At 41.7% G+C, this 14,017-nt stretch overlaps 1 protein-coding gene across 1 annotated transcript in view; it reads left to right on the top strand.

Annotated features, from left to right (window-relative positions):
• grk7a (G protein-coupled receptor kinase 7a) overlaps positions 1-13,315 on the top strand; it is a 38,117-nt gene extending 24,802 nt beyond the window's left edge. Inside the window, exons 3-4 of the mRNA XM_043702798.1 lie at positions 3,597-3,868; positions 11,644-13,315. Coding sequence (XP_043558733.1) covers positions 3,597-3,868; positions 11,644-11,989 — 618 coding nt within the window. The 3' untranslated portion in view covers positions 11,990-13,315. The remainder of the gene's footprint in view (positions 1-3,596; positions 3,869-11,643) is intronic.
• The last annotated feature ends 702 nt before the right edge of the window (positions 13,316-14,017 follow it).

The following is a 14,017-nucleotide window of genomic DNA, read 5'->3' as shown; positions in this document are numbered from 1 at the left end:
TGGAAGGTAAAGCAGGAATACCTGCAAGGAATACCTTCCTGCTGAGAGAGGGAATAATCAACCCTCCCTGTTATCTTTTCTCTGTCTAAGTTTCTGTCTATTTGGAAATCTCTGACCCATTCTAGGGGTAATATTCCAAGGGCTTCACACAGGACTTTGCCTTACAGTCTGTGCAATTCTATTTGGAGGTTTTTTTAATCCACTGTAATCCTCTTTTTAAAATAAATACACATTTTGAAATTAAAAGTTAAAAAATGTCTGTAAAAACATTGGAGTTCCGATCTATTATTGTGATATTGTGAAGAATGTTATAAGTACAGTCATTAGTACTCAGCAAATAAAGTGGTCAATTCACTGTCATTCATGATACTTTAATTTCAAGATGGAAAATGACTGAAATTAGTTTAACTATTTTTGGAAAACAGCATTGATTTGATTCAATTTACCTCAGAAAATTCTCTTAATTCAATTTCAGCTTCTACATTTGTGCGTATGTAAATATCTCGGTTTCAACTACAAAACTGTAAACTTAAAATAATTAAAACATCCCTCATTAATAGCCGTTTAACATTAACAATGTGCAATGCTAATTTGTAGCTCATGTAAAATCTAAGAAATTTATAAAATGGTCTCTTAATTTAAAAGCTGGGAAATATAACGCCGTAGTTAAGTGAAAGTGTGCAAAAACGAAAGGTGGTAATAGCTTCATAAATCCAAAAGTGAAGTTTAAGTGGTCTGTGCAATGATGGAACTACAGAAATTGCAGTGCAGGTAGTAACAATGATAAATGCAGCCTGGGTTGGTCTTCCAGAAAGCTATCCTCATTTGATTATTTAGTAATTAGTAATATAGGGAGACCACAGAAATGCTATCTGCTGATCTCTGCAGTTAGGAATGACAATTGCATGGCTCATCCAATGTTGAGGGAAAGTAGGGGAGAGGAATAAAGATGTATTATTATAGTTTGACCAAACTTGGAATATTGCATACTCTTCTGGTCTCTGCACTGCCAGAAGGATGTGGATGCTTTGGAGAAGGTACAGAAAAGGTTTACCAGCATGTTGCCTGGTATGGGGGATTTTAGCTATGAAGAAAGGCTGGATAGACTGGGTTTGTTTTCACTGGAACACAGGAATTTGAGGCATGACCTAATTGAGGTTTATAAGATTTTGAATGGCATGGGTAGAGTGGAACATATGAGGCTAAATCCCAGGGTGGAGAGGTCAATTACCAGAGGACACAGGTTCAAAGTGTGGGGAGGAAATGTTTAAAAGACTTGTGCAAGGCATGTTTTTCACACAAATGGTGGCGAGTGCCTGGAACCTGCTACCAGAGGAGGTGGTGGATGCAGACACAGAATTACCTGGAGGAATACAGGAATAGGAAGGGAATAGAGGAGTACTTATCCTTTAAGTGAAGACAGTTTAATGTGGAAGGGCAAAATGTGTTGGTGCTGGCTTGGAGGAGCCGAAGGGCCTGTTCCTGTGCTGTATTATTCATGGTTCTAATAATGGCCATCATAACTGCTTGTCCATGCTGGCAAGGCAAGATGATGAAGAATGAACAAATCATTGTAATGACAATAAAACCAGGAGGAAGGACACAGAGACATGAAAATAAAACAGCAAGCGATACACACTAATGAAGCAAGTAGCCAGTGAGAAAAGAGAAACATAGAAAAATGTGGTCATCTCCTACAGTGCCTCAGTGAGAGTATGTTCTTTTATTTCTGGCCTGTAGTCTTTCCTGGTGCAACTATTACTGTGAAGGAATCGTCTAGTAATGGTGAAAAATATTCAGCAAGGGTTTACACGCTGTTTCCATATGACAGTGCAATTGTAATCATGTCAGGAGAGAATGGGGTTTCAGCTAGGATAGCCCACATGGTTACACAACATCAGGTTAGGGTCCAAAAGGTTTATTTTAAATCACAAGCTTTCGAAGCACTGCTCCTTCATCAGGTGACGAAGGAGAAATGCTCCAAAAAGCTTATGATTTTGAATAAACCTGTTGGACTATAACCTGGTGTCATGTGACTTTTGACTTTGTCCACCCCAGTTACGACACCGGCACCTCCTCACCATAAATAACTCATGACCACTGAATCTCAGAATTCATACCAGAATGGTCGTTCAGACTGGGCCAGACAGATTACAGCCTGAAACTACCTTCTGGTGCAACTCAGAAGAGAGGGATAATGGCAGAAATCTACAGTAAAGTTGCAGAAAGAAAAACAGAGTTGGAAAAAAAACAAACAAGATAGGAGAGAAAAGAGCAAAGTGCATAGAATAGTCTAAAGTTAAATATCACGAGTGAAAGAGAAATAAAGGGAACATTTATTGGAATCAGAATAAATACTGAGCATTGCAAAGGAAGTGTCAATACAGTTTAATGTCTGCCCATTTTAATTCTAGCAGTTTGTAACCGCAGTATTTTGGATTTGTTTTTAATTCTCTTGTGGGATGTGGGTGTCACTGATTGGGCCAGCATTTATTGTCCGTCCCTAATTGCCCCTTGTGAAGGTGGTGTTGAGCTGTCCCATTGAACTGCTGTAGCCCCTGTACTGTAGATAGAAACTAGGCTAATCTTTGCTGCATCCAGCACCGATGATTAATGTTTACTCCTTCTGTTGTAAATTGTATTCTGATTACTAAATTTTGCTTTTAAGCCTAAAATGAGAATTTTAAACAGAATCAGTTTCAGTTCTAAAAAGCATGATGCAGTCCCAATGCTATTACATTACTGTAGGGTAATCACAGCCTGAAAATGATTGGGCATTAGTGCAGGTCTTTCCATGCACAATATTGATGCACTCTCACTGCACCTACATAATAAAGATTACATCTTGTATGACACAGGCTTACCAAGTTGTCGTCAGACAAGCCGCGCATTGAGTATAGGAATTGGGAGGTCATGTTGCAGCCGTACAGAACATTGGTTTGGCCACTTTTAGAATCCTGCATTCAATTTTGGTCTCCCTGCTATAGGAAAGATGTTGTTAAACAGGAAAGGATTCAGAAAAAATTTACAAGGATGTTGCCAGGGTTGGAGGGTTTGAGCTATAGGGAGAGGCTGAACAGGCTGGGGCTGTTTTCCTGCAGCATCAGAGGCTGAGGGGTGACCGCATAGAGGTTTATAAAATCATGAGGGACATGGTTAGGGTGAATAACCAAGGTCTGTTTCCCAGAGTAGAGAGTCCAAAACTAGAGGGCATAGGTTTAAGATGAGAGACGGAAGATTTAAAAGGGACCGAAGAGGCAACTTTTCACACAGATAGTGGTACATGTATGGAATGAGCTGCCAGAGGAAGTGGTGGAAGCTGGTACAATTACAGCATTTAAAAGGCATCTGGATGGGTATATGAATAGGAAAGGTTTTGAGGGATATATGCCAAGTGTTGGCAAATGGAACTAAATTAATTTAGGATATCTGGTCAGTATGGACGAGTTGGACCGAAGGGTCTGTTTCCATGCTGTACATCTCTATGACTCTATGTTATTGGGAATGTGCGACAATTTCTTATCGGTTTAATGGTCTAATTAATCTTCGGCATTTCTCCATGAGGTTCTAAACGGACTTTGCTTTTCATGTTGTAGGCTGGAACTAATGGTTATATGGCTCCAGAGATATTGAAAGAGGAGAACTACAAATACCCTGTGGATTGGTTCGCTTTGGGATGTAGCATTTACGAAATGATTGCTGGCCGAACACCTTTCAAGGATTATAAAGAGAAGGTCAGTAAAGACGAAGTAAAAAGAAGAACACTGGAAGATGAAGTGAACTATGAAAACCCCAAATTCACAGAGGAGTCGAAGGACATTTGCAAACTGTTTTTGGCAAAGAACTCAGAAGAACGTTTAGGGTGCAGGTAAGGATCTTGAATACATCAATAATTACTCTGTTACTACTAACAGCAAGGCACATATTTATTAACTGCTGCTAGGTAAGCAACAGTACTTTTTATTTGTTTATTCATGGAATGTTGACATCATTGGCCATTTATTACCCCTCCCTAATTGCCCAGAGGGCAGTTAAGAGTCAATCGTGTTGCTGTAGGGCTGGAGTCACATGTAGGCCAGACCAGGTTAGGATGGCAGATTTCCTTTCTTAAACACTTTAGTGAACTATATATCTGATTTTTTGACTATCAACAACAGTTTCAGGCCGTCATTAGTCTCTTAATTCCAGATTTTTATTGAATTCAAATTCTACCATCTGCCATGGGAGGATTCGAACCCATTCATACTTTGAAATTGTTGATACTTTTTAAGACTAATGTTAGTTGTTACTATTATAATATTGTTAGGGAGGTCAGAGAAAATGAACTGACATTGTTAAATTCAAATTTGAGGTAAGATTTCTTTCCCTAAAGGGCATTCATGTACCTGATAGGTCTTTTTTAAAACAAATTATTGACATTGGGCTAGTTTTTATTAGATTCAAACTTCACAACCTAACATGGCAAGATCTGAACCGATGGCCCCAGAATACTAACCTGAAATTATTGGATAACTAATCTAGGTAAGTTACCATGACAGCACCACATCTCTGTTGCAGCTGGCTATAAAATTACATAATGTTAATCCATTCAGTTAAAATACACCTTTGTGTTGCCAGAGTCACTTACATTTTGAAATAAAAACAAAAATCTCTAGAAATGGTCAGCAAGTCTGGCAGCATTTGTACAGAGAATATCGGAGTTACCATTTCAGGTTTATGAGGGTGAAATAGTGACAGGTTGAGAGCAAGTGACAGGAGGGAAGGAGTGAGGGTAAACCAAAAGGGGGAAGGCCTGTCATCAGCATGGAAGGCAGAGACAATTAAATTATTTTTAAAAAGTTTCATGGTACGAGGCAGGAGGCATTAGTAACGAGATGAGTAAAGAAACAAATGATTAGAGGAACTATGAATGGTGGGATTGTGAACAGCTGCCATTCAAAAGAAGAAGAGTCAATAAAATAAGAAAAAGGAATCAAACCAACAAAGAAAAATTAAATAAAATGGGAGAAGAGGTTAAATTCTAAATTTGTCGAACACAATATTGTTATATCTGAAAGTTGACCAGTTAAAGGAGGTCTAGGATCAGCACATTCATTCTGGAAGCAGATTCCAGGTATGACCTCTCTCTCTTTCTCTTCCCCGTCTTCTTGTGCTCAACAAGATATTGCTGTTTCACACTCTCCTGGATGACCCCCCAGTCAATCATCATCCTCACCCTTCATTCTCAAAAGATTGCTGTTGACCCCCCAGTCCTTTTGCACCCAGGGCATTCATAGAATCATTGCATCTCTGCAGTGTGAGAGCAGGCCATTCAGCCCATTGAGGAGAAACTTAAGACTGTAGATGCTGGGGATCAGAGTTGAGAGTGTGGTGCTGGTCAGGCTGCTGTGCTTTTCCAGCATTCAGCCCATTGAGTTCACATCAAGCCTCCAAAGATCATTGCACCCAGACCCACCTCTCTCCCCTGTCCCTGTAACCCCACATTTCCCATAGCCAATCCAGCTAACCTACACATCCTTGGGCCTGGACACCACAGACAATATCCCATGGTCCATCCAGCTAACCTGCACATCCCTGGGCCTGGACACCATGGACAATATCCCATGGTCCATCCAGCTAACCTGCACATCTTCCCCCCTTTGTTTGCAACACTGTGACATGACACACCATTCCTGGGCGATACCACTGTTGTGATCTACCATCTCAAAACCTCAGTTTTCAGAGGCCTTTCATCTGTTCCACTGTGATGCTGGTGGAAGCGTGGGCAGAATTATATCTTCATTCTGCATCAGTGTGGGGGTTTCACGAAGGTGTAACTTGTTGGGGTTTGGAGGGGTTAGCCCTTGTCTCTCAGCGGCCAGCCCTGTACCACCTGAGGACCTCAGTAGACTGCAGGAACCTGTGAACTCTCTTGAATATTTAAATCAGGCGAACACCTCGGATCTCTAGAGCACATCACCAGAACCTGGCATCGGTGGCACAGCCAAAGGTTGGATATTGATGGAGCAGGAGCCTTCTTGTGGTGATGAACTCTACAGGTTGGTGATAGGACACTGTCAAAGCAGTGTGGGTGCAGTTGAGAGTGCTCCGCACCTGGGGGATGCCAGCGATGGTGGAGAACCCCAGTGCCAGCTGAGGAATTGGAGATGTCACACAGGGTCTCATTTGCTTCTTGAAACAAACTATCGGCACCTTCGTTTGCGGGAGCTGCTACCATCATGGCCAACCAGTCGTTCTGAGTGCACATCCAGCTCCAGCAGTTGCTGCTGTTCAGTGCTACCAGCCTGGGACATCCATTGCGAGCACTCACCGTGTGCATCTGAGAGCTGTGGAAAATGACAGCTAGTGAGGGCCTAGTGTCCTCCATGTCCTTAGCGGGATCTCAACCTCTTGCTTTTCCTTCTGAAGGCTCTACAGCAGCTGCTCAGGACGCACTTGTTGCTGGACTTGTTGATGAAATAGTACTTGCTACCTCCTTCCACGCTGTCTTCACCTGAAGCCACAAAGACTCCAACAACAACAATGTCTAACAGTAACTGTCACAATGCAGTGTCACGTTAGGTCCTAACAAAGTGCAGCATGGAGGCTTCACAAGGAGGTCGATGTTATATCTTAGTTAGGAGATCTAAGGAATATATCCTTCTCCAAATAGATTGCAGAGCCAGAGTGTTTATGCTACATCGCAGGGAGTGAAACACTGGCAGTAAGCTACTGTGATAGGCTCCTCCCCCCGATCTAAAAGGTGTCACCCTCCAACATCACATTCTTGCCTATGTTTAGTTCAGTGTGTGAATGTGACAGCTCTGAAGCATCATCCATTCTGTTTGCCCTGAAATATAATTCAGAAATAGAGTCATAGAGCTGTACAGCATCAAAACAGACCCCTCAGTCCAACTTGTCTTTGCCAACTAGACATTCTAAATTAATCTAGTCCCATTTGCCAGCGTTTTGCCCATTACCCTTTAAACCCTTCCTATTCATGTAACCATCCAGATGCCTTTCAAATTGTACCAGCCTCCACCACTTCCTCCAGTAGCTCGTTCCATACACATACCACCCTCTGCATGAAAAAGTTACCTTTTAGGTCCCTTCTAAATCCTTCCCCTCTCACCTTAAAGCCATGCCCTCTAGTCATAGAGACGTATAGCATAGAAACAGAATCTTCGGTCCAACGTGTCCATGCCAACCAGATATCCTAAATTAACCTAGTCCCATTTTCCAGCAGTTGGCCCATATCCTTCTAAACCCTTCCTATTCATATACTCATTCAGATGCCTTTTAAATGTTGTAATTGTACCAGCCTCCACCACTTCCTCTGGCAGCTCATTCCATACACACACCAACCTCTGCGTGAAAACATTTCCCCTTAGGTCTCTTTTATATCTTTCTCCTAAACCTATGCTCTCTAGTTTGAACTCCCGACCCCAGGGAAAAGACTTTGTCTATTTATCCTATCTATGCCTCTCATGATTTTATAAACCTCAGCCTCCAACGCTCCAGGGAAAACAGCCCCAGCCTGTTCAACCTCTCCCGATAGCTCAAATCCTCCAACCCTGGTGACATCCTTGTAAATCTTTTCTGAACCCTTTCATGTTTCACAACATCCTTCCAATAAGAAGGAGACCAGAATTGTAGACGGTGAAAAGCCATGTGACACATGTTAGTGTTGATCATATTTGGTTTACTGACATGACAAGGAGGCACTTAACGCAAAATATCTTAATGCTCACAATTTCTTGAGGCGATTATTTGGAAAATTCTGGGAAAATGCTGATAAAATGCAATTTCATGCCCCAAGAGTCGTGTTAGTCAATCAGTGGATGCAAGGCTCTAAGGCAGGGTCACTGGACTCAAAACATTACCTCTGCTGTCTCTCCACAGATGCTGCCAGAGTTTCGGATTTGTCCAGCAATTTCTGCTTTTGTTTGGACAATATGCTTTCTTTAAGATTCTTTCTGCCAAATTGGACAATTTCACGCTTTTCCACATGTGCTCCATTTGCCAGATCTTTGCCCAATCACCGAACCTATCTCTAACCCTTTAGGAATACGAACCCCAGCAAAAGCCTGGATGAATCTTGACTCAGGAAAGTACAGTGTACTGCGTACCACTATCCTCTCCAAATCACTCCCTGTGTGTAAACTTGGTCCACTACTTATCGTCATTTATATAAATGATTTGGATGTGAGCATAAGAGGTACAGTTAGCAAGTTTGCAGATGACACCAAAATTGGAGGTGTAGTGGACAGCGAAGAGGGTTACCTCAGATTACAACGGGATTTTGACCAGATGGGTCAATGGACTGAGAAGTGGCAGATTGAGTTTAATTCAGATAAATGGGAGGTGCTGCATTTTGGGAAAGCAAATCTTAGCAGGACTTATACACTTAATGGTAAGGTCCTAGGGAGTGTTGCTGAACAAAGAGACTTTGGAGTGCAGGTTCATAGCTCCTTGAAAGTGGAGTCGCAGGTAGATAGGATAGTGAAGAAGGCGTTTGGTATGCTTTCCCTTATTGGTCAGAGTATTGAGTACAAGAGTTGGGAGGTCATGTTGCAGCTGTACAGGACATTGGTTAGGCCACCGTTGGAATATTACATGCAATTTTGGTCTCCTTCCTTTTGGAAAGATGTTGTGAAACTTAAAATGGTTTAGAAAAGATTTACAAGGATGTAGCCAGGGTTGGAGGATTTGAGTTATAGGGAGACGCTGAACAGGCTGGGGCTGTTTTTCCCTGGAGCATCGGATGCTGAGGGGTGACCTTATAGAGGTTTACAAAATTATGAGGAGCAAGGATAGGGTAAATAGGCAGAGTCTTTTCCCTGGGGTCAGGGAGTCCAGAATGAGAGGGCATAGGTTTAGAGTGAGAAGGGAAAGATATAAAAGAGTCCTAAGGGGCAACTTTTTCATGCAGAGGGTGGTATGTGTGTGGAATGAGCTGCCAGAGGAAGTGGTGGAGGCTGGTACAATTGCAACATTTAAAAGGCATTTTGATGGGTGTATGAATAGGAAGTGTTTGGAGGGATATGGGCCAGGTGCTGGCAGGTGGGACTAGATTGGGTTGGGATATCTGGTTGGCATGGACGGGTTGGACCAAAGGGTCTGTTTCCATGCTGTACATCTCTATGAGTCTATGACTGTGTTGTGTTAAAATTAATCTTGTGGGGCTAAGTTCACCATCACATTTACAATATGATAGTTTTGCCAAAAATTACCATGGCCCTTATGCACTTTTTGGAATTCTGTCTTGCTGTATCTCATCAGAACAAAGGTAGGGCATTTAACAACTCAAGCCTGGTCAGCTATTCAATGAGAAAATGTCTAATCTGGGACCTAACTTATAGAATCCCTACAATGTGGAAGCAAGCCACTGAGTCCACACCGTCCATACATTGAGCATCCTACCCAGACCCATTCCCATCCCTGTAACCATGCATTTCCCTCAGCCAACCCATCTAATCTGCACATCCCTGGACACTACAGGGCAGTTTAGCATGGCCAATCCACCCTAACCTGCACATCTTTTTGCTATGGGAGGAAACTGGAGCAGTCAGAGGAAACCCAGGCAGACACGGGGAGAATGTGCAAAACTCCACGCATACAGTCGCCCGAGGGTGGAATTGAACCTGGGTCTCTGGCGCTGTGAGGCAGCAGTGCTAACCACTGAGCCACCATGAACAAGAAGCAGGAGTAGGCCATTCAGCCCCTCAAGCCTATTCCACCATTCAATAAAATAATAAAGCTGCCATAGTCCCACTCTCTCATTAGAGAGGGTGAGGCGTTGGTTTAACCTGAGGGTCACCACACCTCAGGAGAGAGGAGAGGGGAGAAGGAGACTCCTTCATTGTAACCTCAGCTGGTGTGGAGATTGAATCCACGTCACTGGTATTACTGTTAATGTTTCAGGTCAAATGACCCTTCAAACATTAACTCTGATTTCTCTCCACAGACCTGCTGAGCTTTTCCAGCAGTTTCTGTTTTTGTTTCTGATTTCCAGCATCTGCAATTCTTTTGTTTTTTTAACTTGTCTTACTTTCCAACCAACTGAGCTACTTTAATTCTTACTTTAATTCAACAATTTAAATTATAGCTTTGTCAAATCATGGATTTAACCTCCATCTTTGATGATCACGCAGAATAAATCCATTCCACAGTGCGCGGGCATTTCTTGTCAATAGAAAATGAGATGCCAGTTTGCTATCAGTTACTTTGCACTGTCATGAAAGACTACTTTTAACATCTTGGATGTTGTTACAATGTCTCTGTACATGGGCTGCATTAATTGAAATTGGCCTTCATGAAGTACAGGTTACTAGATGGTTCTTATTCACATTCTCATAACGTAGACCATTATATTCCCATTTTCAACCAAGTCTAATGACTCCAATCAGCTTCAAATAAGACTCGGCCTCTGGCAAATTACAAGGAAAGGTACCGTTCAATTTCTTTCTCAATGTGGATAATTGGGAAAATTGCTTTATTTTTCTTAGAACATTTCTGCAATGAAGTAGCAAATTTGACTGGAACATTGCAGCGATGCTCTCTAGCTAATCTGTTCAGATGTGCTGTTACATGGCACAGCAGGAGGTGGGATTTGAACCGAGACCATCTGGTCTGAAAAGTAAGGTTACTGCAATGGCACCACAACAGCTCTTAGAAAGGAATCTTGGATCAGGGACCTTTGAGTAATGTATATCATGACAGACACCACCAGTAATCAATGATGCTCAAAAAAAAGCATTTCTCATGTTTTTCCCAGATTTTCTTTTACAATTAAGCGATTGCCTTGTTGCTCAGTTAGCTCTTCAAAATCTTCCCTAACAGAGGTTAAAGAAATGCAACAGCTCTTGATCAATGAGACCATGAAAGGGGATCAGGCATAAGGACCACTCATCATTTCTTTTTCCTGAAAATGAACAAATGATGATTGAAAAATATATTATTTCATTAGAGGCAGATTGCAGAAGGTTCACTCGGGATGATCCCTGGTGTGGAGGGATTGTCTTATGAGGAGGTACTAAACAGGTTGGGTCTCTACTCACTGGAGCTTAAAAAAATGAGAGATCTCAATGAAACATTTTGGATTCTGAAGGGGTTGACAGGGTCAATGCTGAAAGGGTGTTTCCCCTCATGGGAGAGTCTGGGACCAGAGGGGATAGTCTCAGAATAAAGGGGCACCAAATGAAGACTGAGATGAGGAGGAATTTCTTCTCTCAGAGGGTTGTAAGTCTTTGGAACTCCTTGTCACAGAGAGAGCTGTGGGGGCAGAGTCCTTGTGTATATTTAAGGCTGAGTTAGAGAGATTCTTGATCAGTCGGAAAATCAAGGGTTACAGTGAAAGGGCAGGAAATGGACATAAGGAATCCTGATCCTATTGAATGGCAAAACAGACTCAGGGGCTGAATGGCCCGCTCCTGTTCCTATTTCTTTTGACCTTAAGAAATAAACACAATGAGTGCAGGAGGAACTCAGTGGATCTGGCAGCATCTGTAGAGAGAAAAATAGAGTTGATGCTCTGAGTCCAGTGAGCCGTTACCAGAACATCAAATGAGGTTTGACTTGCATAAGATCTATAAAACAGCAATTACAATAAAAACTGAAAATGTAGGTGATATGTAAAAATGTTCCACTGTGTTCTTATTTTAGGGGTGAAAACGATGACCCTAGAAATCACCCTTTCTTCAAATCGATCAACTTTCAACGGTTAGAAGCTGGACTTACTGAGCCTCCTTATGTGCCAGACCCCTCCACGGTGTATTGTAAGGACATCGGAGATATTGCTGACTTCTCTGAGATCAAAGGTGTTGAAATCACTGACCAGGATAAGCAGTTCTACAGGAAGTTTTCTACAGGTGCTGTCACTATCCCGTGGCAGGAAGAAATTATTGAAAGTGGTGTATTTGATGATCTCAATGATCCTTCCAGGCAGCAGGCTGGTGACATAGCCAATGGGTCTGGAGAGGCAAAATCAGGTGTTTGTATGATTCTGTGAAATGTTTAACCAAACCTTTCCTTACTTTGTCTACTTGATGCTCTTCTGACCAAGAAGTTGAGATGAGAATTTACCTCAGTCCCTGATTAAATACAAATAAAGACATCAGTTCCAAACAACAGCACCACTGAAGCCATGCAATCATTAAAAACCTTGCTGGACCTTTAGAGAAGGTGGAAACATATACAACTGGCAATACTGTTGCACAGGGAGAGAGATTCATTTTTGAAATGATTTTTCTAAAAATGGACATCCATTATTGCTGTTGTCAAACTACAGGGTGTAAAGACAAAAGAAAACATCCATTGAAGGTGAAAATGAGCAGAAATGTTGCTGTCAATTTCTGTGATGCATAACCAAATATGAAAAAAATATTTGGGCAAATTTCACCTTCTGAGTGATATATTAAAAGGGCTTACCTTTGATCTTATGGAGATCGATGCTTGGTTCAGTTCCCACTTGTGCATTGAGTAATGGTGCTTTGTACAGGAAATAACAGAAATCTATTGAATAATCATACCTCTCTCTGATGGATTACATGATATCAATTAAGAAAGTAATAGGGATGATCACAACTAGGATTCAACTTTGAGTTTTCCAAATGAACATCTTGTACTGCATCGAGCGTTGTACAATGCATTAGCCACTAGTGACAATGTAGTAAACTGAGAATACAGGAGAGATGAATCGCATTCCTGGGTTGCATTTCTTTAAAAAAAAGTAATAGGCATAATCTAATAGAGATGTGTATTTTAATATTGTTTGCACGTGTTAAGGAAATGCTAAGACAAAAAGCAAAGGGCACTAATGTTTCTCCAGTGCTTTACTTCCCTTGTTAATGAATGGTGCTCAATGTTTGGTAATGAAGTAGACACAGATATCAATATTGTGTGCATATATAAGACATGAACTATTACAAATGAAGGGACATGATTCCCTGTAGCTGTGTTTCTTTCACAATATCTAGTGGACAATGTGTAATATTGTAGCAACGACAGTAGTACAAAATCATTTTTAAAATAAGCAATGTTATGTAATAATGTGTCCATACTTTGAAAAGATACAAAGTGAAGTTTCCTTCATTCACATGATATATCAACGAGCTTTGAGGTTGGGATCCACTTTGTGAATCTCTGCCGCAATGCCCATCGTGTGTGTTGTGGGTTGAGTGGGACTTGGTAGAAGGTGGAGCAGGATCTTAATTTTCATGGATAAAGCTATTTCCATTCTAACATCAGAAATTCACTCAGAATCATTGACGTTCAATAGAGTGGGTGTCCATTTGTGCTTGCTGTCTTGAAAGCAATAAAAATTTAAGCCAAAATAGACAAAATTCAATTGTTACTCAAGGAATCTGATGTTATTGTTATTGAAACTTGTAGGTTTTTTTTCATAATGTTTGTGCCATGCATTGTGGCCCAACCATCTCCAGCTGCTTTATCAAAGACCTTCCCTCCCTCATGGGGTCAGAAGTGGGGATGTTCACTGATGATTGCACAATGTTCAGCACCATTTGCAACTCCTCAGGTACTGAAGCAGATATATTCAAATGCAGCAAGACCTGGACAACATTCGGATTGAAAATTAGCAAGTAACATTTGCACCACACAACTGTCAGGCAATGGCCGTCTCCAATAGGAGATCATCTAACCATCACCCCTTCACATCCAATGGCATCACCATCACTGAATGTTCCACTACCAATGTCCTGCTGGTTACCAGTGACCAGAAACTGAAGTGAACTCACCACATAAACACAGTGATACGGGTCAGAGGCTAGGAATCTTGCAGAAAATAACTCACCTCTTGACTCCCCAAAGCCTGTCCACCATCTATATGACACAAGTCAGGAGTGTGATGGAATACTCCCCACTTGCCTGGATGGGTGCAGCCTTAACAACACTCAGGAAGCTTGACACCATCCAGGGCAAAGCAGCTCACCTGATTGGCACCACATTCACAAACATCCACTCTCTTCACCACTATCATCATTAGCAGTGTATACTAAGTACAAGATGCTGGGTGTGT

The sequence above is a fragment of the Chiloscyllium plagiosum genome, chromosome 13 (assembly GCF_004010195.1).
Source record: "Chiloscyllium plagiosum isolate BGI_BamShark_2017 chromosome 13, ASM401019v2, whole genome shotgun sequence".
NCBI classification, from domain to species: Eukaryota; Metazoa; Chordata; class Chondrichthyes; order Orectolobiformes; family Hemiscylliidae; genus Chiloscyllium; species Chiloscyllium plagiosum.
Note: the sequence above shows the minus strand (reverse complement) of the source record. Positions and strands in the feature narration are given on the sequence as shown.